The sequence below is a fragment of the Oncorhynchus mykiss genome, chromosome 15 (assembly GCF_013265735.2).
Source record: "Oncorhynchus mykiss isolate Arlee chromosome 15, USDA_OmykA_1.1, whole genome shotgun sequence".
Taxonomy (NCBI): domain Eukaryota; kingdom Metazoa; phylum Chordata; class Actinopteri; order Salmoniformes; family Salmonidae; genus Oncorhynchus; species Oncorhynchus mykiss.
Genome location: NC_048579.1, coordinates 64324726 through 64347668, shown reverse-complemented (window position 1 = coordinate 64347668; position 22943 = coordinate 64324726). Strand labels below are relative to the sequence as shown.

Genomic DNA, 22943 nt, shown 5'->3' with positions numbered 1-22943 from the left:
TCTCAATCTCAAAGCAAAGCTGTCATCAAGGCAAAGGGTGGCTACTTTGAAGAATCTAAAATATAAACACTTTTTTGGTTCCTGCATGATTCGATGTGTGTTATTTCATCGTTTTGAGGTCTTCACTATTATTCTACAATGTAGAAAACAGTACAAATAAAGTGAAACCCTTGAGTGAGTAGGTGTTCTAAATCTTTTGACCGGTAGTGTACATACATCTGTAAGGTCCCTCAGTCAAGTATTGAATTTCAAGCACAGATTCAACTACAAAGACCAAGGAAGCTTTTTGAAAGCCTCATAAAGAAGGGCAGTGATTGGTAGATGAGTAACAATAACAAATCAGACACTGAATATATCTCGATGCACGGTGAAGTTAGTAATTATGCTGTGGATCATGTATCAAACCACTCAGGCACCTCAAAGATGCAGTCTTTCTTCTGAGGTGCAGGTGGTGATGGAAACTGCTCAGGGATGTTACCATGAAGCCGTTGTTGATTTTGAAATGAACAAAGTTCAGTGTCTGTGATGGGAGAAAGCTGAGGATGGATCGATATTGTAATGACGCCACAATGATGAACTAAATGACAGCGTGAATAGAAGAATACAGAACAGTCAGAAACATGCTTCTTGTTTACAAAAAGTCACTGAAGTAATCCTGCAAATATACACAGCAAAGGAATATACTTTTTGGTCTAAATGCAAAGCCTTCTGTTTGGGGCAAATCCAACATATCACTGCGGAACTGCCTCATTTTCCAGCATGGTGGTGGATGTATCATGGTATGGGTATGCTTGACATCGCCAAATACTGGGGAGTTTTTCAGGATAAAAAGAAACTGAATGGAGCTAAGCAAAAGCAACATCCCTGCTTCAGTCTGCTTTACACCAGAGACTGGGAGAGGATTTCCCCATTCAGCAGGACAACAACCTAAAACACAAGGCCAAATCTACACTGGAGTTGCTTACCAAGAAAGACAGTGTATGTTCCTGAGTGGCCAAGTTACAGTTTGGACCTACATCTGCTTGGAAATCTATGGCAGGACTTGAAAATTGCTGTCTAGCCATGATCTCCAGCATCTTGACAAACCTTGAAGAATTTTGAAAATAATAATGGGCAAATATGGCACAATCCAGGTGTGGAAAAACGCTCTTATAGACTTACCCAAGAAGACTAACAGCTGTACACAATGGCAAAGGTGTATATAACATGTATATAACATAACACTCATGAAGCTGTTTTTGTTGAAGTTTTTGTATCTTAAAAAACAACCTTTTTGACAGAGTAATTTGTGTAATTGTTGGTTAAAAAAAAAAGACATCAATTTGAATCCCACTTTGTAACAATAAAATGTGAAGAAATCCATGGGGTCGGAATACTTTAACAAGGCACTGTACACACACACACGCACACATCCCCAATCCCACACTCCTCCCCCATACCAGCACATTCCACACCACATGACCCCCATCCTCAGGGTCAGTAGGTCGTGACCCCCCCCTACTTGTTTTTTTTCAATCCCCTACAGCTATGCAGCTATTTACAAGCCAGCGTCATGTTTTTGTGCTAGTCATACATTTAGTCTCAACCAGGGGTCATTTATAGTGAAAGGAATTTACCCCAATAGAGTATAAGTCCCAGAGGGAATTATGTTGATATTAGTGTCACGTTGGGACTAAGTGCATCGCCATCAAATAGGACTTTCTCTACAACCTTCAGTTGTAGCATTGGATATACTGGTGGGGGAAAGGACGGGGGATCTGACTCCAAGACACTTTCACGTTGACTAGCTAGCCCATTCTATATGATTTCCTCTTTTGTGTTCAGTCAGTGAATTATGGATAACTCTTGTTTAGGGCTGCAAAATTACGGGAACTTTTTCAAGAAATTCCCTGGTTTTCCATGGTAGGAGGGAATAAGAAGGAACTCCACATTCCAGAAATCCTCTAACCAGGATTTCAGGAAACCAGGGAATTCATTCTATTTACAGTATCCGTACAGTTATATATCCAACTGGCTCAATCCTCTGAAATGCCTTTCTGTCTGTGTCGTCTTTCAAAATTGTCACTGTTAATGCAGGGAATGATGGCTTAAATGGGAATTAGAACACGTCCCCTGTTTCTCTCTGCCCTGCGTCATTTATCACAGATCGATGCCATCCTTTGAGGCCTTAAAAGTTAGCTTGAGTGTGTATTGTACAGACACGCTACCTACCATGAACATCAATAGGCCTACAGGACTGTGAAATGGGCAGAGCATTTTCTTTCATGCGCTGTAAAAGGTGGAAGCAGGATGAGTCTGACGTTAGACATCGCCAATTGTTGACCGTAGAACAGTATATTAGTTTATATGGCCGGTTTATGTGGAGCCTCAGTAGCTGGAGTCATACAAAATGCATTAGACCCATCGCATGGTAAAATATTGTGTGGTTCCTGCGGATCAATGCCGCCTATCTATTCCCGGGCCTTGTGGAATCATTTTATGGCCCTCTAAAAAAAAGAAGATAAAAGAAAAGTGATTTTGGGGCCTTTTCGTTCCATCTCTCGCTCCCAGCCACTTTTATTTGTGTGTTCCATTGCCATGGTTACTGGGACGCTGTGTCCTCACACAAGGTGACATTAGATGTGTCCTTGGGTCACATGGGCTCGTTGTGTCCGCTCTAGGGGATAGAATCTCCACAGATATTTATAGTTTGAGATTTAGATGGATAGAGGATGTCCTCTCTTCCCCTCTCTCTTTTCCTCATCTTCCTCCTCAAATCTCTGTGTGCCTTGCTATCTGTCAGTCTTCTTTCTCTCCTCCTCTTGTTCCTCCTGATGGGTTTCACACTCCTGTAGAACAGGGGAGACGATAGGTCTGTGTCCTCTGTCTCTCTCTGTGTGTGTGTGTGTGTGTGTCTCTCGCTCTCTCTCTAATTGGCACAATACAGTACAGCTGACATTTAGGTATTTTTCCCTCCTGACTTGGATCCTTTCTTGAGCGAAACACCTCATTAACAAATGTTTGAGTGTCTTTCTGCGAGGTGAAGTAGCGTGAGTAGTCTTGACCCAAGTGTAGTTGTATCTGGGCATGGTACCATCAGCTGATAATGGGCCTTGGCAGGCACAAAATGGAGGAGTTTCAGAGAGTCCGTGAAAGCCTATTAACACCCATGTAACTGTGCACCGAGGTAAAGGTCATGTGGTAAACCTCCTTAGACACATCATGGTGGATTCAGTCCCTAGGCAGTATACCAAAGACCCTCTCATCCCAAGGTAACCGAGCTTCAATGAAAGGCCTTTGTGAAGCCCCAGCAGAAACAAAATGGAGGTCGGCGGCTCTGGGAATCAGCAGGAGGGGAGTTCCATTGGCTAGGTGTGAGATTGATTAGCTTACCTCTCAAAAGCACTGCGCTTCACTGAGCTGGAGAGAGGGGTGGTGGGGGGGAGAGTGAGGAGAGTGGGTGGCTTATTGACCCAAACATCATTACACTTTGGCCAAGGTTAACGGAAACCACATTAGGTGGTTAAGATTGTGATTTCTGCCATGGCTGGAGTCCCTCCTGTGAAGTCGGGTGCCTGGCTCACACGGTCAGGTCAACTCTTTTGAACAATGTTCTCTAATTGCTAAGGGCGCTAGGCTAGCGTAGGTAGGCACATTCAGAGGGAATCTGTTCCAAGGGAAATGGAGCGTGGGTGTGGGCACAGTTTTGTAACGCTGGTTTCTCTTTCTATAAAGTGAGGGGTGGGCTTCTCCACCCAAAGCCCATGCTCCTGTGAGAGACACTGCCCCCTGTTGCCTCTTCTCCAGAACTTTCCATATGCTCAGCTGCACAGCACACGTGTCAGCACCGATACAAGGAGAACGAGTAGAACATCCCAAAGGAGGAGAGGAAAGGGCGAGCGCCGTGTGTGTGTGTGGTGGAGAGATAATAATGGTCTTTATAGAATGGGCGGCAAACACAGAGCTATTGTAATCCATAGCCTTATTTCATTTTGCATTTGTGCGTGTCATTTCTTTGTGTGGGTGTGTTTGTCATTCACTGTAATTGTTGTTGTGTTCCTGTTTCTGTGTGTCTGTTCCTGATACTGAAGGAGGACAAAAAAATAATAACGCTTTTGAAAATGCAAATGGGTTCTATTTATGTTCTGTTCCTGCCTTGTGTGTATTTGCACGTGTTTGTGTGTGTGTGATGCTGTCATTCATGCCGGGGTGTTTATGATCGAGATGGAACAATGGCACCAGTCCTCATCCCATCTCCCCAGTGACAGGACTCCTGAGTGGGAACGGTAAACAACAGTGCAGTGGGGATTCAGACTGGTGGGGAAGAAAGAAGGAAAGGGAGCCGGGGCCACGGCAGAGAAACAAGAAGGATGAGAGGGATGGCTGGAAGTCAGTGTTTGAATACGTTTTAATAACTATCTCTTTCTGTCCCCCTCTGCTTTCCCCTTCTCTCGTTCTCATCCTGTATCTCGCTGTCTCTCTCTCTCTCTTTCTCCTTTCTCTCTGCAGGAGAAGAACAAAGACAAAGACAAGCGTTTCCGTCCCATCTACGACATCCCCTACATGTTCGAGGCCCGCGAGTTCATGAGGAAGAAGATCATTGGCAAGAAGGTAAGAGAACCACGCCCACAAATCCCACTAACGTAGAGCTGTAGTTGACTAGATCTGCTCCAGAGGCTCTCCCTGAAGATCTAGTGTAGTCTAGATCAGTGGTTCCCATCCCTTTTCCGTTACTGTACCACCACCTGAATTTCTCTCTGCCCGGAGTACCCCTGAACTACCCCGTCATGTGCGTTTTAGTCTTCTCATGAGTCTTCTCCAGTACCCCTGTGGGAACCACTGGTCTAGATCATCAGTTTTCTTTCTTGCACGGATGTCTTGAAAAACACATACAGTGGGGCAAAAAAGCATTTAGTCAGTTGTGCAAGTTCTCCCACTTAAAAAGACGAGAGGCCTGTAATTTTCATCATAGGTACACTTTCAACTATGACAGACAAAATGAGAAAAAAAATCCAGAAAATCACATTGTAGGATTTTTAATGAATTTATTTGCAAATTATGGTGGAAAATAAGTATTTGGTCACCTACAAACAAGCAAGATTTCTGGCTCTCACAGACCTGTAACTTCTTCTTTAAGAGGCTCCTCTGTCCTCCACTTGTTACCTATATTAATGGCACCTGTTCTACTCCAAACTCCACTATGGCCAAGACCAAAGAGCTGTCAAAGGACACCAGAAACAAAATTGTAGACCTGCACCAGGCTGGGAAGACTGAATCTGCAATAGGTAAGCAGCTTGGTTTGAAGAAATCAACTGTGGGAGCTATTATTAGGAAATGGAAGACATACAAGACCACTGATAATCTCCCTGGATCTGGGGCTCCACGCAAGATCTCACCCCATGGGGTCAAAATGATCACAAGAACGGTGAGCAAAAATCCCAGAACCACACGGGGGGACCTAGTGAATGACCTGCAGAGAACTGGGACCAAAGAAACAAAGCCTACCATCAGTAACACACTACGCCGCCAGGGACTCAAATGCTGCAGTGCCAGACGTGTCCCCCTGCTTAAGCCAGTACATGTCCAGGTCCGTCTGAAGTTTGCTAGAGAGCATTTGGATGATCCAGAAGAAGATTGGGAGAATGTCATATGGTCAGATGAAACCAAGATATAACTTTTTGGTAAAAACTCAACTCGTCATGTTTGAAGGACAAAGAATGCTGAGTTGCATCCAAAGAACACCATACCTACTGTGAAGCATGGGGGTGGAAACATCATGCTTTGGGGCTGTTTTTCTGCAAAGGGACCAGGACGACTGATCCGTGTAAAGGAAAGAATGAATGGGGCCATGTATCGTGAGATTGAGTGAAAACCTCCTTCCATCAGCAAGGGCATTGAAGATAAAACGTGTCTGGGTCTTTCAGCATGACAATGATCCCAAACACACCGCCCGGGCATCGAAGGAGTGGCTTCGTAAGAAGCATTTCAAGGTCCTGGAGTGGCCTAGCCAGTCTCCAGATCTCAACCCCATAGAAAATCTTTGGAGGGAGTTGAAAGTCCGTGTTACCCGGCATCAGCCCCAAAACATCACTGCTCTAGAGGAGATCTGCATGGCGGAATGGGCCAAAATACCAGCAACAGTGTGTGAACCTTGTGAAGACTTACAGAAAACGTTTGACCTCTGTCATTGCCAACAAAGAGTATATAACAAAGTGTTGAGAAACTTTTGTTATTGACCAAATACTTATTTTCCACCATCATTTGCAAATAAATTCATTAAAAATCGTACAATGTGATTTTCTGGATTCTGGATTCTGTCATAATTGAAGTGTACCTATGATGAAAATTACAGGCCTCATCTTTTTAAGTGGGAGAACTTGCACAATTGGTGGCTGACGGAATACTTTTTTTGCCCCACTGTACACACTCCTTTAATATCTCACCTGCTATTTTAACTTGTTTGTTTCATGTCAAGTGACATGGGCGTTGTCCCTCCACTCCTACCTCATACACTGACTGACCATTTGATTTGAATCAGGAGATTCAATCTAGTCGCTCCCTCTGGGCGGAAATCATGTGTGGCTCCAGCCCTGTGGCTCTGACGATTTAAACGGGTATTTTTGTTTGTTTGTGTCAGTAGTGATTTGTTGGGCCCAAACATGCTGGTAGTTTACATGGTCTTCACAGCAGGGACCGAAGTACTACACTTAAGAGTGACTGCAGAACACGCAGGCACACACAATCCTCTGGGCTTTTCACAACACCGAGCAAGGGGCCATGAGAGTTCAGTATTCAATTAGAGTTTGGAAACTCGTCACGCCCCTTATATTCATCTGAATCATCAACGTTAATGATTTTTTAATGAGGAGATATTCTATATTCTCCCTCGAAGCTAGTGTAGAGTGAAGCGACAGCAATGATTGCGGCGTGATTTGCGAAGACTGAATCAAGTCAGAAGTTCTTAGTCTGTCAACGTGCAAAAACACAGTTAAATGACTAAACCATTCGGTACGGGGATCTTGGTTCGGTCCGCACTGTCAACCCAAAATACATTTAACACTGTGCTTATTGGCTGTGCCTACACTACGTTGTGTGCCTCTTGAGTAAATCTGAGCATCATTTTGTTTTCAGGCTATTCCGTCAGACAACTAGAGCCTATGCACACATTGTAATCAAAATTAGAATCTTAATTGGTGTATTTCAAGCTGTCCTTTTTGTGAGGCGCAGCCGGGAACTAGTTCTGTACGATGGCGAGGGTTGGGGTCGATAGACGAGGAGGATTCTCCATTGGTTAATCTCCAGTTTGGGGACATTTTGGCTTCCCACAAGAGTAAAACGCCAATGGACAGAGATTGTCTCCACTGCTCAACGAGAATAGCATATGCAGCTGCCAACACCTCAAACATGAAACATGTTGACACATTTACTTCGACATTACCTCAGTATTCCTACCACTGGAGACAAAAAACCCAACAACTTCGTCTCCCCTCTGAATTGAAGCAGCCCTTCACAACTGATTCTGACCAGGCAAAATAAATTACAAGAACGATAGATCAAATAACATTTTATTTGTCACATGCGCCGAATACAACAGGTGTATGTATACCTTACCGTGAAACTCTTACTTACAAGGCTTTAACCTGTTGAGTGTAGGGGGCAGTATTTTGATGTTTGGATGAAAAACATACCCAAATGAAACTGCCTATTTGTCAGGCCCAGAATCATGAATATGCATATAATTGTCAGATTATGATAGAAAACACTCTAAAGTTTCCAAAACTGTCAAAATATTGTCTTAACAGAACTGATATTGCAGGCGAAAACCTGAGGAAAATCCAACCCGGAAGTGCTGTTTTTCCTGAAAGCTCTCTGTTCCATTGCCTGCCTTCACTCCATTTAAAGGGATATCAACCAGATTCCTTGTCCTATGGCTTCCACCTGTTGTGAACAGTCTTTAGACATAGTTTCAGGCTTTTATTTTGAAAAATGAGCGAGAAAGATCACAGCGTGCCATTGGATGGCTGGGTGCCAGCAGCGTTTTGCATGCGCAACAGAGTGGAGCAGACGTTTTTTCTCTCTCTCCTATTGAAGAAGCTATCGTCCGGTTGAAATATTATCGATTATATATTGTAAAAACATCCTGAGGATTGAATATAAAAAACGTTTGACATGTTTCTACGGAATTTACGGATACTATTTGGAATTTTCGTCTGCCCGGTCGTGACCTCTCGAGCCTGTGGATTTCTGAATATAACGCGCCAGTCAAAATGGAGGTATTTTGGATATAGAAATAATCTTTATGGAACAAAGGGAACATTTATTGTGTAACTGGGAGTCTCGTGAGTGCAAACATCCGAAGATCATCAAAGGTAAGCAATTAATTTGTATTGCTTTTCTGACTTTTGTGACCAATCTACTTGGCTGCTAGCTGTTTAATGTTTTGTCTGCTGAGAGAGATGTCCTTACATAAACGCTTGGTATGCTTTCGCCAAAAAGCTTTTTTGAAATCTGACACACCAGGTGGATTAACAACAAACTAAGCTGTGTTTTGCTATATTGCACTTGTGATTTCATGAAAATTAAATATTTTTAGTAATTTAATTTGAATTTAGCGCTCTGCAATTCAGCGGATGTTGACGAATATGATCCCGCTAACGGGGTGGGTGCATCAAGAAGTTAACCTCTCTAGGATATGTGGGACGGTAGCGTCCCACCTCGCCAACAGCCAGTGAAAGTGCAGGGCGCCAAATTCAAAACAACAAAAGTCTCATAATTAAAATTCCTCAAGCATACAAGTATTTTACACCATTTTAAAGAGAAAATTCTCGTTAATCCAGTCAGTGTCTGATTTCAAAAATGCTTTACAGCGAAAGCACCACACGAATATGTTAGGTCACGACCAACTCACAGAAAAACACAGCAATTTTTCCAGCCAAAGAGAGGAGTCACAAAAAGCACAAATAGAGATAAAATTAATCACCAACCTTTGATCTTCATCAGATGACACTCATAGGACTTCATGTTACACAATACATGTATGTTTTGTTCGATAAAGTGCATATTTCTATCAAATCTCATTTTACATTGGCGCATTACGTTCAGTAGTCCTAAAACATGCGGTGATTGTGCAGAAAGCCACATCTATTTTCAGATATACTCAATATAAATGTTGATGAAAATACAAGTGTTATACATGGAATTAGAGATATACTTCTCTTTAATGCAACCGCTGTGACAGATTTGTAAAAAAAAGTTACGGAAAAAGGGAACCATGCAATACTCGGAGTACAGCGTTCAGACAACAAAGCAGCCAAAAAGATATCCGCCATATTGGGTAGTCAACATTAGTCATAAATAGCATTATAAATATTCACTTACCTTTGATCTTCATCAGAATACACTCCCAGGAATCGCAGTTCCACAATAAATGTTTGTTTTGTTCGATAATGTCCATTTATGTCCAAATAGCTTCTTTTGTTAGGGCTTTTGGTAAACAAATCCAAAAGCGCGTTCAGGTCCAGCCGAACGTCAGATGAAAAGTTGAATAAGTTCCGTTACAACCCATAGAAACTTGTCAAACTAAGTATGGAATCAATCTTTAGAATGTTTTTATCATAAATCTTCAATAATGTTCCAACCGGAGAATTCCCATGTCTGTTGAAAAGCATTAGAACGAGAGCTGACTCTCTCGTGACTGCACCTCAGAACCTGTGGCACTCTGCCAGACACCTGACTCATTCCTCTCTCATTCGGTCCCACTTCACAGCAGAAGCCTGAAACAACGTTCTAAAGACTATTGACATCTAGTGGAAGCCTTAGGAAGTGCAACATAACCAATATCCCACTATCTCCAATAGGGGCTGAGTTAAACTACAAGCCTCAGATTTCCCACGTCCTGGTTGGATTTTTCTCAGGTTTTTGCCTGCCATATAAGTTCTGTTATACTCACAGACATCATTCAAACAGTTTTAGAAACTTGTGTTTTCTATCCAGTACTACTAATAATATGCATATATTAGCATCTGGGACAGGGTAGCAGGCAGTTTACTCTGAGAACCTTATTCATCCAAGCTACTCAATACCGACCCCCTGTCACCAAGAAGTTAACCAACGATGCAGTTCAGGAAATATAGTTAATTAACTAAAGTGAAAATAAAATAAAAATAATAATTTAAAAGTAACACAAATGACATAACGAGACTATATATAGGGGGAACCGGTATCGAGTCAATATGCAGGGGTACAGGTTTGTCAAGGTAATTTGTATAGTGACTATGTATAGATAATAAACAACCAGTAGCAGCAGTGTAAAAACAAAGGGGGGTTGGGGGTGTCAGTCAATGTAAATAGTCTGGGTTGCTTGGGGTAGAATCTGTTGAGGAGCTGTTTTGTCATAGACTTGGCACTCTGGTAGCAGTGAGAACTTGGGTGACCGGAGTCTTTGACAATTTTTTGGGCCTTCCTCTGACACTGTCTAGTAGATAGGTCCTGGATGGTAGGAAGCTCGTCCCAGTAATGTACTGAGCCGTACACATTACGCCCTCTGTAGTGCCTTAAAGCTGAGCTGTAGTCAACAGCATTCTGAAGTATGTTTATAGCCGTGGATATGCGTCCATTCTCGGTGGTTGAGAAGAATTCTGGGTTTCAGCACCTCCTGAAAGTGCTCTCGAAGCTTTGCGAACTTCGCGTTCTCGCAACCATTTCAGCAAACGGGTAGTACCTGCTCTATATAAGCAAGCTGAACCTGACGTTTGTCAGTGAATTGGCCAGTGGACCCTGTGTTGCTCTTACTACAGATGGATGTACCTCCATGGCTACAGAGAGCTACTTAACAGTGACATCACATTAACACCGGAGTGGGAAATGAGAAGTACCTTCTTTTACGTCCTCCAGTGCTTCTGCTGGCATCCACTATAAACGTCCAGCACATTGACAGTCCAGGAGAAGCACTCTAGTGCTGCCGTGGTTTACGGAGAGAAGTTGTACTCCTGGGTCTGTTAGAAAACAACTCAAACATTCCTGTGCCTGGAGTGAGAGCTTGATTGGTGGTGGTCTGTGTGTGAGGGAGAGAGTTTGTGTGCACAATAGATTTTGTGGTTGTGTGCACAGCTGTTTATGGTCTGTTTAATGAGTGAGTGCGTGTTCAGGGTATTTTGCAGGTTTTCCGCTCCAGCTCCTCGGTTTATAGTTCATTGAAGATGTAGTCAGCCCAGAAGATCCAGCCATGGCGGTATGATTTGTTTCTGCAATAACCACACTATTAATCACCCCGCCCTTGTGGTTTAGATTAGGCCTTGATTGAAACGTGTAGATGCACAGAGGCATCAGAATTAGTAGACGTATCTACAGTTATGAATGCATCTGACTCTAAAATCATCGCACGTCGACTAGATCTATATCTCAAATGGATTATATCATCTGGGAAGGTGCATGAGACTCCAACCAGACCTGGATTGAAACACTATTTTGAAAGCTTTCAAATACTTTCAGCGATTGCTTTAGCCTTGCGTGGAGTGCCAGTTTGGCGGGGGGTTGGAACTTTTGCGACTATTCAGTTTCCATTGCAACAGGCATGCTCAATCAAGCCCAGCTAATGTCAAATGATTTTAAAATGGTATTTCAATCCAGGATCGTCTTATTTATCCTCTCATTCTTCTTTGCCCCTCATCCTTGATTCGATTCCTCCACCTCTCCCATTCAGTAATTTATAAAAGCTGAGTACTTACTGTGTTCATCCATTGCAGTATATTCCTTAAGAAGGCTAGGTCCTCCCCCGTTTGTTCCTATTCTTTTGAAGTGATGACAGCTTCACTTCACTGTTCGCTGTAGCCCAATCCATACAGCATGAGACTAAAACATTCCCCCGTTCTTTTGATTAGATTTGGATTCACAATTTAAGATTGCAAAAGGAAAATAGTACAATACCATCAAGTCCGAACTGAAAAATTTTGAAATGGAGTGTTTTCTATTGGTACAGTGGGGAGAACAAGTATTTGATACACTGCCGATTTTGCAGGTTTTCCTACTATTTTTATCATGGGTACACATCAACTGTGAGAGACGGAATCTAAAACAAAAATCCAGAAAATCACATTGTATGATTTTTAAGTAATTAATTAGCATTTTATTGCATGACATAAGTATTTGATCACCTACCAACCATTAAGAATTCTGGCTCTCGCAGACCTGTTAGTTTTTCTTCAAGAAGCCCTCCTGTGCTCCACTCATTTACCTGTATTAACTGCACCTGTTTTAACTTGTTACCTGTATAAAAGACACATGTCCACACACTCAATCAAACAGACTCCAACCTCTCCACAATGGCCAAGACCAGAGAGCTGTGTAAGGACATCGGGGATAAAATTGTAGACCTGCACAAGGTTGGGATGGGATACAGGACAATAGGCAAGCAGCTTGGTGAGAAGGCAACAAATGTTGGCGCAATTATTAGAAAATGGAAGAAGTTCAAGATGACGGTCAATCACTCTCGGTCTGGGGCTCCATGCAAGATCTCACCTCGTGGGGCATCAATGATCATGAGGAAGGTGAGGGATCAGCCCAGAACTACACGGCAGAACCTGGTCAATGACCTGAAGAGAGCTGGGACCACAGTCTCAAAGAAAACCATTAGTAACACACTACGCCGTCATGGATTAAAATCCTGCAGTGCACACAAGGTCCCCCTGCTCGAGCCAGCGCATGTCCAGGCCCGTCTGAAGTTTGCCAATGACCATCTGGATGATCCAGAGGAGGAATGGGAGAAGGTCATGTGGTCTGATGAGACAAAAATATAGCTTTTTGGTCTCGCCGTGTTTGGAGGAAGAAGGATGAGTACAACCCCAAGAACACCATCCCAACAGTGAAGCATGGAGGTGGAAACATCATTCTTTGGGGATGCTTTTCTGCAAAGGGGACAGGATGACTGCACCGTATTGAGGGGAGGATGGATGGGGCCATGTATCGCGAGATCTTGGCCGCCAACCTCCTTCCCTCAGTAAGAGCATTGAAGATGGGTCGTGGCTGGGTCTTCCAGCATGACAATGACCCTAAACACACATCCAGGGCAACTAAGGAGTGGCGCCGTAAGAAGCATCTCAAGGTCCTGGAGTGGCCTAGCCAGTCTCCAGACCTGAACCCAATAGAAAATCTTTGGAGGGAGCTGAAAGTCCGTATTGCCCAGCGACAGCCCCGAAACCTGAAGGATCGGTAGAAGGTCTGTATGGAGGAGTGGGCCAAAATCCCTGCTGCAGTGTGTGCAAACCTGGACAAGAACTACAGGAAACGTATGATCTCTGTAATTGCAAACACAGGTTTCTGTCCCAAATATTAAGTTTTGCTTTTCTGATGTATCAAATACTTATGTCATGCAATAAAATGCAAATAAATTACTTAAAAATTATACAATGTGATTTCTAGATTTTTGTTTTAGATTCTCTCTCACAGTTGAAGTGTCTCTATGATAAAAATTACAGACCTCTACATGCTTTGTAAGTAGGAAAACCTGCAAAATCGGCAGTGTTTCAAATACTTGTTCTTCTCCCCACTGTATATTGAGGCTCCCCAACTCAAACGGGCAACAATTATTAAGTATTTGAAACCCTGGCTGATCACTAGTTTCCTCCTGTTCTTTAAAAGCCTGTGTTTTTGCTAAGACACGGCTTGGCTGAGAATGGACATTTTCGTGCGATTCCTAGATAAATGTTGATACCCAAACTATTTTTACCTTGAAGGTAGGTTCACTGCCCTCGGCCGCCATGGCAACCAGAGTTAGAAAGCACAACAAGGAAGAATCTGAGATGATTAGCCGCATCAAGTGTTGTATTGATGTAAGGGTACAGTGGTGTGAGACGAGGGTGAATGTACCAATACGTACATGGAAGGAAAAGGGCTGTAATGCTGATCTTTGACTGCATATAGGCCTAATGTGCTTCTATTTTGATCCCATTTTGACTGCAGAAAAGGGAAATGTCAGGGAACCCAGTTCACTAAGTAAGTGTGGAAGCTAAACCATCCAACGAGCAGATTTGACAGTCCTACCAATGCTTTTGAGTCCTGCTATGCAGAAGGACCAGTGTTTTGACTACAGCAACAATTAGAGAGGGAGTTCTCTGATCATGTCCAGTGGCTGTTTTTGTCTCTCCTGCTTCGTTGGCCACCACAGACACCATCATTTTACCTCAGCAAACACAAAGGAGGACAGAAGAGATTTGACAGTACCGTAGGTGGCAGGTAGCCTAGCGGTTAAGAGCGTTAGGGCCAATAACCCAAAGATTGCTGATTCGAATCCCAGAGCCGACTAGGTGCCCTTGAGCAAGGCACTTAACCCCAATTGCTCCTGTAGGTGGCTCTGGATAAGATGGTCTTCTAAATGACTAATGTTTAAATGTAGTACTAAAGCCTTTGAGCCTGGTTTAATTTGAGAACCTGCACTGGGTTCTTTTAGCGCTCTTAGCTCTGCTCGGCACGACCGGCACCATCACTTTACTTCATCAGCGGGGTAATTGGGACTTGACACGGTGGTACTCTGCGGTATTTTCAGACACGTCTGGTGCTCGGGAGGGCACGGTACGCCGAAAGCCCCAGCTCGGAGCCGCCCGCGCTCTGCCCTCGCCTCTCACAGCACAGCAGACTACATTAGTTTAACAAGTTATTTTCGCTCCCTCGAAATCCGGTGGGACGTTGTGCAAGGAGTGCTGCCATCCCCAAATTGGGTTCACCCGCTGGGTATCCCTCATCAGAAGGTGCCCCTCTTCAGTCCCGAGTGGTCCGAAAGAGGGTTTTACATGACAGGTCAAAGGTTGTATCATACAGTCCACCAATGGTGGTTGTTGGGAATTGAACCAACTTTTCCCCACAGAACACTATTGTCATCGACTTAAGCATAAAAGGCGTACAACGCTGAAATACAATAAGATCAATCAATCAATCATTCAAAGTGTCTGTTTAGTAAGTTGGCAGACAGCCAGAGGAAGCCTCAAAGTGCTCCACTTTAAGAGATGTATAAAATAATAATGTCCCATTGTCTCCATCTCTATCAAGATGGCTGAGATACTTTTCATCTGTTATGAAGCGTGTCCAATACTCATATTCAAAGGGTTTCTGTTATCAGAAGCTGGGTCCGTATCAAATGGATGTCAGAGCATCAGTTAAGAGCTGTTAATGTGTGACTGAGGTAGTTGGTTATTTTTTGACTTGCACAAGTGGAGGAAAATACCAAACTACCCTCTTAATGATTCTGGGCTACAATAAAACCTCTTTCAATACATTTTAATAACCAAGTTGCAGGGATTAGTCATATAAACAACATTGTTTTTCTCCATTTAAGAATATAAAGTTCAACAGAGAATTTAACCAGACCAGGCTTCTCAATTCCAACGTTCTCTTGATGTGTGAGGATAACATTTGTTTTGAATCCCAGTTATCGTTTTTTTTTTATTCAAATGTGTCCAAGTGTTATTTGACCTCTTAACACCCACACACGGCTCTGAAAGGAAATCAAGAGAGTGGATGGATACAGTCAGTCAGTGTACAATCTCAGGCCATAGACTTCAGGTTGCTAATCACAAGATTAGTGCTGATATAGGATCAGCTTCATATCATATATAATCCGTATCATTTGATTGGTTCTGAATTTTAAAATACTTATCCTCTATCAGCGCCTCTACTATCAGCCGCTGTGAATATGGGCCCTGAAATGCTGTACACAAGCCTCAGATGGTTAGACTGGACCGGAGTCCATGTCAGGTCGCTTCTCTTCCTTCTATCCCTCAACACACTGACAGAGACGCCAGAAAGCCTGAGAAGTTTGTTCGTGTCGGGTAATGAAGGTAAATGTGCAGAGAAGTGCTTTCTGCTCTCTCTATTTCCGTCTCTCTCTCTCTCGACTCTCACCGTGTTGAAATAGCTGTTTCGCTCGGTGACATAATCCAAAGCTAGATTTGGTTAACTTTATAAGTAGTGCTGTTCCTCTTTTCTATGCGCCGGGTCTCAGCCTCAGCAGAAAAAGTCCAATGGAAACGTTGCATTAATCCACTTATCAGGGGAGAGCACATTCGGATAATCCTGGCCTGCTCAAAGTGGCTCCTGTTCTGCTGCGTGAGTGTAGTACAGTGAATAGCACTTTTAAAAATATATTTTTAATAACGTGTGTGGGAATGTAAAGTGAGACACCGTGGCGTTTGTGTTGCCAGTTTGACTATAGTGGGAGCAGTCCTTGTGTGTAGCGGTATGCACACGTGTTTGTGTTTCTCTTTATACATGCCTGCTCAGTTCACAGGAGTCACTAGGTCCCCAGGTCCAGATCCCAGATGGGACTTTGTGTGGAGTTTGCAGTTCACCCCACTTCCCTAAATGATAGCCAGCTGCTTTTACTGTGTTAACAACACCAGGGCATCTGAGCACATCAACACTGCTATGAAGTCATGTCTCTCTCCACCCGGGGCTTTAAGACGCTGGAATTACAGCTGTGTGTTTGAGCAGAGCCGAGGCTCAGTTTTTAATCCATAAAATATATATTAGACTTCCCCGCTGCACCTAGCGCCAGACTATTAAACTCAACCACTCACACTGTGGTTGGTGTGGGGAGCTCTGCAGCAAAACAGCCCTGTGTCTGACCAAGCATGCTTTTTACTTATTGGACACCTACACTCTGATATCTACCTACACTCTATCTACCTACACTCTATCTACGCAGACGCCCGCACACACACGCACAGTTTACAATTGGCTCATTCATCCCCCTCCTCCCCCCTGTAACTATTCCCCAGGTCGTTGCTGTAAATGAGAACGTGTTCTCAGTCAATTTACCTGGTAAAATAAGGAATAAATAAAAACCACTTAAGCGAATCTCCGAGCCTCTGATCCCAGTCGGAACAAACACATTTCTTCCCCAACTCCTCCTCATCAGATATCCCCCTCCAGTCCTCTCCTCTAGGGGTCTCTTCTAAATGACTTCTCTATCTCGAGATCTGCACACTGGTCTGTGGAGAATCTGCTGGATCCTCTAATCTACCATCGCTTTGTCAAACCTTTTAATCTATCATCACTTTACTTAATGGGGTCAGACTCTCTCCCTCTCTGTCGTGCTCTGCTGAAAATCTGCTCTATTCTTTTTTCCGTCTCCTTCCTCCTTCTGCTTTTTTCCTCATTTTTTCCTCTAATCTTCCTCTTTCTGTCCATCTCTGCTCCTCTCCTCTCTCTCCATCTCTGCTCCTCTCCTCTCTTTCTCTCCATCTCTGCTCCTCTCCTCTCTTTCTCTCCATCTCTGCTCCTCTCCTCTCTTTCTCTCCATCTCTGCTCCTCTCCTCTCTCTCCATCTCTGCTCCTCTCCTCTCTTTCTCTCCATCTCTGCTCCTCTCCTCTCTTTCTCTCCATCTCTGCTCCTCTCCTCTCTTTCTCTCCATCTCTGCTCCTCTCTTCTTTCTCTCCATCTCTGCTCCTCTCTTCTTTCTCTCCATCTCTGCTCCTCTCCTCTTTCTCTCCATCTCTGCTCCTCTCCTCTTTCTCTCCATCTCTGCTCCTCTCCTCTCTTTCTCTCCATCTCTGCTCCTCTCCTCTCTTTCTCTCCATCTCTCCTCCCTCTCTCACACTCTTCCTCCTTCCCTCATCTGAAGTCATTATCCCTGCCCAACGATGCAGAGCCATTACAGAAGATGTGTAGATTCGGGAGGAGACGCGACACAAAGCACAAATGAACCTAAACCATCTTTTATGGGGGGAATAAATGCCTTATTTGTTGAGGCACAAAAAAGCTTACAGCCGTGTTCCGCTGTGGGAAAATGAGGAGCCTCGGCAGGAAGTCTGCGCTAAATGAAATTTCCATTATGCCGATCAGATTGGGTTGTTATGCTTATTTTCTGTTATGAAGTGTGTGTGTGTGTTTGCTAGCGGGAATTTTACTAAGAGCATCCTATACCAATGTTATTGACAGTAATATGTTGTGTAGTCCAGGCAGTTTTTTATATTAAGTGGAAGTTGAGCCTTGTGTTTTGGTTTGTTATAGGGGAACTTTCCACTCATTCTGTTAGGTCTACTTTAACATGGAAATAGATGCAATGGCCTCTGAAGACTTCTAGTAACAGTCACACACAATAACATTTAGGGTAGTAAATGCTTCAGCCATTTTGTAGAATGAAATATATTTTGTCATATACACTGGATAGAGGCAGTGAAATGTGTTGTATTACAGGGTCAGCCGTAGTAGTACGGTGCCCTGGAGAAAATTAGGTTTAAGTGCCACATCGACAGATTTTTCACCTTGTCTGCTCAGGTATTCGAACCAGCAACCTTTTGGTTACTGGCCAAACTCTCTAACCGCTAGGCTACCAATGATAAACCCTACGATTGTGCCCTATTGTTTTACAAAGCGCTACATCGCTCCACATAGTCCTCAAATGTAGTACGACACCTTTTAGTCCCCTTTTACGGTTACACTGTAGCCCCAAACCCTCTCGTCGCTAGGCCGTTCTAGCTTCTTCCTCTACCACTCTCTCACATCCCCATTTTACCACCCACCCTTGCCAGACGCCAACTTAGCAGAGAGCATGCTGGGACATCCATTTCCTATAATCCTGTCTACACTCCATCACCGTGTCCTTGTCCAGTGAGGCCCTCAGATTAATGACAACGCCCCCCTCGTCTCCTCTCCCACCTCTATGTGACCCCACCATCTGGGACGGTTGGGACCCTCGCACCTCTCTCTGACGGAATAGCTCTTTGTTTGCTCAACTGTATGATGGAGTAAAAATGCAGGCCTGGAGATTCCCAGATTGTAGATTCCCTGTTGCTCCCATCCTGGGCTTAGGGAATGTCATTGCCGGTCCCCACCTATCCTATTCATCCCTGCTTCCCTGCTTCTGTTTGCTCTGTCGGCCAGGAAGGGAGGAATGGGGGAAATGGTTGTTCCCCATCTAAACACTGTTTTTCCTCCACCCGCTGTGTGCTGCTGGGCCTGTCCGTGTTGGATAGCAATCTGCCACCTCTTGGTTGCGTGGGCGCGTGAGTGTGAGTGTGTTTGTGAGCGTGGAGTTATAAACAGCCCCAGTGCTCCTCTGGGGAGATCTACAGTCCAGCCTGACATGATTCACACTGACTGGGGGTGACCTTGTAAACTAGCCCGTACACACACATACACACACACACAATACACACACACACACACACACACACGTCTGTCTATTGCATTTTCATGACCAGTATTTCTAATTATTTGAACAACTTTGACTAGTCGATGCCTTGATTTTATTACGACTTGATGTTCCCAACATTTTGCTCACCATATGTCTGCTTCAGAGGGACAAGATAGTCATGAGAAAAACGAGTTTTGATCAGTCATGTAAATAAGTGCTGCAAACACATTGGCTTCCTACTTAAAAAGATGGCGAACACGCTATGAAGGAAAATACTAGCGTTTTGTAACTTTATCGATTCCCCCCATCACTAATGTTACGTTGACACAAATTGACTCCAAATCTCCCCACGTGTGCAGTCATACGCTGTCTTCAACCCTATATTACATGACGGTGACCGTGAGGACTTGAGGTCTCTAGTCCACTAAAGACACGGGGGCTCTTTTAAATCAACCTTCAGAGTTGTTTGAAGTCATTCACCGGGAGAGTTGTCTGACATAATTTCCTGTGACATGGCATTGACATCATTTCCTGTGACATGGCGTTTCAGGTGAACGTCACGGTGGACTACATCAGAGCTGCCACCAGCTCCTCAGAGACCAGCACCATCCCCGCCTTTGCAGAACGCACCTGTGCCACGGTCACCATCGGCGGCATGTGAGTACACCTATCTGGACACCAACTTGTCCCCCTGCACCGTCGACCTCTGCTGACCCCTAACATGTCTGTGTCACCCCGTCTGTCACCTTGCTTGTAGACAGGATGAGTAGTCCAGACGAGCATTTGTCAATCCTGGCTCCGGAAACACCTATAGTGCAGAGCTTTGTTCTAGTCCAGTAGTAACACTGCAGAGTCGGCTCAAACTTACTGTATTTCACCCGTTGGAAAGTTGAATTGGGTGTTAGTACTGGACTGGAACAAACATGCACAATATGCTATGATTGAAGGGGACTGATCTAGGCTGTATATATCTATATTCCTTAGAATCAGTTGAAGTGAATATCTGTCTGTAGGCCACTGATGTAATGGACAAGGACAAGACAGTTCAACGAGAATTAAAAGCTCTACAAAGGCCCAATAGAACAGGTTAAATGTACACAGTACAGGCCTACTGCATTAAAGAGCAACCAACGTGGACAAGCCACACAGTTCATTCACACCCCTTCAGGTCAACATGTCGCCCGGCTACGCCCTCTGAGGTTGTTTTCACTCATACAAATGGAAGAAAGACCTTGTTAAGACATGTTCTGGAGCTACGGAGTCCCTCTCCTTTCATCTGCTAGCCCCCCTTATCACACGGCACCGCTAGTTAGCAGCAACGCCCGGCCAGCGTAGGTCACCCAATTACCAGGCAGACGTACTGCGGTGCATTGTGGGTAACAGGTGGCCGGGCCGCCCTCAGGCTCTGAGGTGCTGTGTGTGTGCGTGCGTGCGTCTTATGGCGCACCATATTTCTCTCCACGTGGTGAGCCAGACCCCTCTACCCGTTTAGCACAAGGCGAGGGAGAGAGGCACAGCAGGGGGGCTAGCTGGAGATAGCGAGTGCCAGCAGGCTAGCAGCCTACGTCCTAGATACCACGACCATTGAGATGGTTAGTGTTGGAGTGGGGACTGGTGGAAAGGGGTGTGGAAAAGGCCTGTTTGACCGTACCCTGCTTTTAGGCTAATTTAAGGTTGTATTAAAGGTTGTCTGATTTCCCAAGGACACGTCAACCTCATTTCCTCATACTTTATAAATGCATACAGTCAGGCAGGCTAGGTCATTCAGTAAATAAGAGTTTGTTCTTTAAACTGACTTGCCTTTATAAATGCATACAGTCAGGCAGGCTAGGTCATTCAGTAAATAAGAGTTTGTTCTTTAAACTGACTTGCCTTTATAAATGCATACAGTCAGGCAGGCTAGGTCATTCAGTAAATAAGAGTTTGTTCTTTAAACTGACTTGCCTTTATAAATGTATACAGTCAGGCAGGCTAGGTCATTCAGTAAATAAGAGTTTGTTCTTTAAACTGACTTGCCTTTATAAATGCATACAGTCAGGCAGGCTAGGTCATTCAGTAAATAAGAGTTTGTTCTTTAAACTGACTTGCCTTTATAAATGTATACAGTCAGGCAGGCTAGGTCATTCAGTAAATAAGAGTTTGTTCTTTAAACTGACTTGCCTTTATAAATGTATACAGTCAGGCAGGCTAGGTCATTCAGTAAATAAGAGTTTGTTCTTTAAACTGACTTGCCTTTATAAATGTATACAGTCAGGCAGGCTAGGTCATTCAGTAAATAAGAGTTTGTTCTTTAAACTGACTTGCCTTTATAAATGTATACAGTCAGGCAGGCTAGGTCATTCAGTAAATAAGAGTTTGTTCTTTAAACTGACTTGCCTTTATAAATGTATACAGTCAGGCAGGCTAGGTCATTCAGTAAATAAGAGTTTGTTCTTTAAACTGACTTGCCTTTATAAATGTATACAGTCAGGCAGGCTAGGTCATTCAGTAAATAAGAGTTTGTTCTTTAAACTGACTTGCCTTTATAAATGTATACAGTCAGGCAGGCTAGGTCATTCAGTAAATAAGAGTTTGTTCTTTAAACTGACTTGCCTTTATAAATGTATACAGTCAGGCAGGCTAGGTCATTCAGTAAATAAGAGTTTGTTCTTTAAACTGACTTGCCTTTATAAATGCATACAGTCAGGCAGGCTAGGTCATTCAGTAAATAAGAGTTTGTTCTTTAAACTGACTTGCCTTTATAAATGTATACAGTCAGGCAGGCTAGGTCATTCAGTAAATAAGAGTTTGTTCTTTAAACTGACTTGCCTTTATAAATGTATACAGTCAGGCAGGCTAGGTCATTCAGTAAATAAGAGTTTGTTCTTTAAACTGACTTGCCTTTATAAATGAAGGTAGAATAAATACAATCTTTGGAACAAGCACTAATCTGACAACCTGGATGGGTCAAAGTGAAAGATCCACCATGTTGTTTTCACCCATCCCAGTCGTGTGAGATCTATGAAATGAATGCTTTTCCAACTTTTTTTAAAGTGTCTAATTTGAAGGCAATTTGCAACACTTAGTCCAACATTTTTGCAGTGTTAGCTGATCTGCCTCCACATTTCCATTCAGAAGATGTGAAAGTCATTAAAGCCACTGTCATGATGTGATGCTCAATTTGTCTCAATTTATAAAAGACAGAGAAATGAAACAAAGTGAGGACGGGGGAAATTACTTTTTCTGTTTTTTCTCTTTTCTTTTTGACTCCACATCTCAATTGAAGGCAGTATACTAGACTCCTCCTGTTTTTATTCTCTCTGCCTGCCTGCCTCTCTCGCTCTCTCTCTCGGCTTCATCTCTCTCGCTCTCTCTCTCGGCCTCATCTCTCTCGCTCTCTCTCTCGGCCTCATCTCTCTCGCTCTCTCTCTCGGCCTCATCTCTCTCGCGCTCTCTCTCGGCCTCATCTCTCTCGCGCTCTCTCTCGGCCTCATCTCTCTCGCTCTCTCTCTCGGCCTCATCTCTCTCGCTCTCTCTCTCGGCCTCATCTCTCTCGCGCTCTCTCTCGGCCTCATCTCTCTCGCGCTCTCTCTTGGCCTCATCTCTCTCGCTCTCTCTCTCGGCCTCATCTCTCTCGCTCTCTCTCTCGGCCTCATCTCTCTCGCTCTCTCTCTCGGCCTCATCTCTCTCGCGCTCTCTCTCGGCCTCATCTCTCTCGCGCTCTCTCTTGGCCTCATCTCTCTCGCTCTCTCTCTCGGCCTCATCTCTCTCGCTCTCTCTCTCGGCCTCATCTCTCTCGCTCTCTCTCTCGGCCTCATCTCTCTCGCGCTCTCTCTCGGCCTCATCTCTCTCGCGCTC

General features: G+C 44.0%; 1 protein-coding gene across 1 annotated transcript in view; it reads left to right on the top strand.

Moving 5' to 3' along the window:
- Positions 1-22943, top strand: part of LOC110490780 (staphylococcal nuclease domain-containing protein 1) — a 369157-nt gene that overhangs the window by 40301 nt on the left and 305913 nt on the right. Inside the window, exons 11-12 of the mRNA XM_036944950.1 lie at positions 4489-4590; positions 19657-19763. Coding sequence (XP_036800845.1) covers positions 4489-4590; positions 19657-19763 — 209 coding nt within the window. The remainder of the gene's footprint in view (positions 1-4488; positions 4591-19656; positions 19764-22943) is intronic.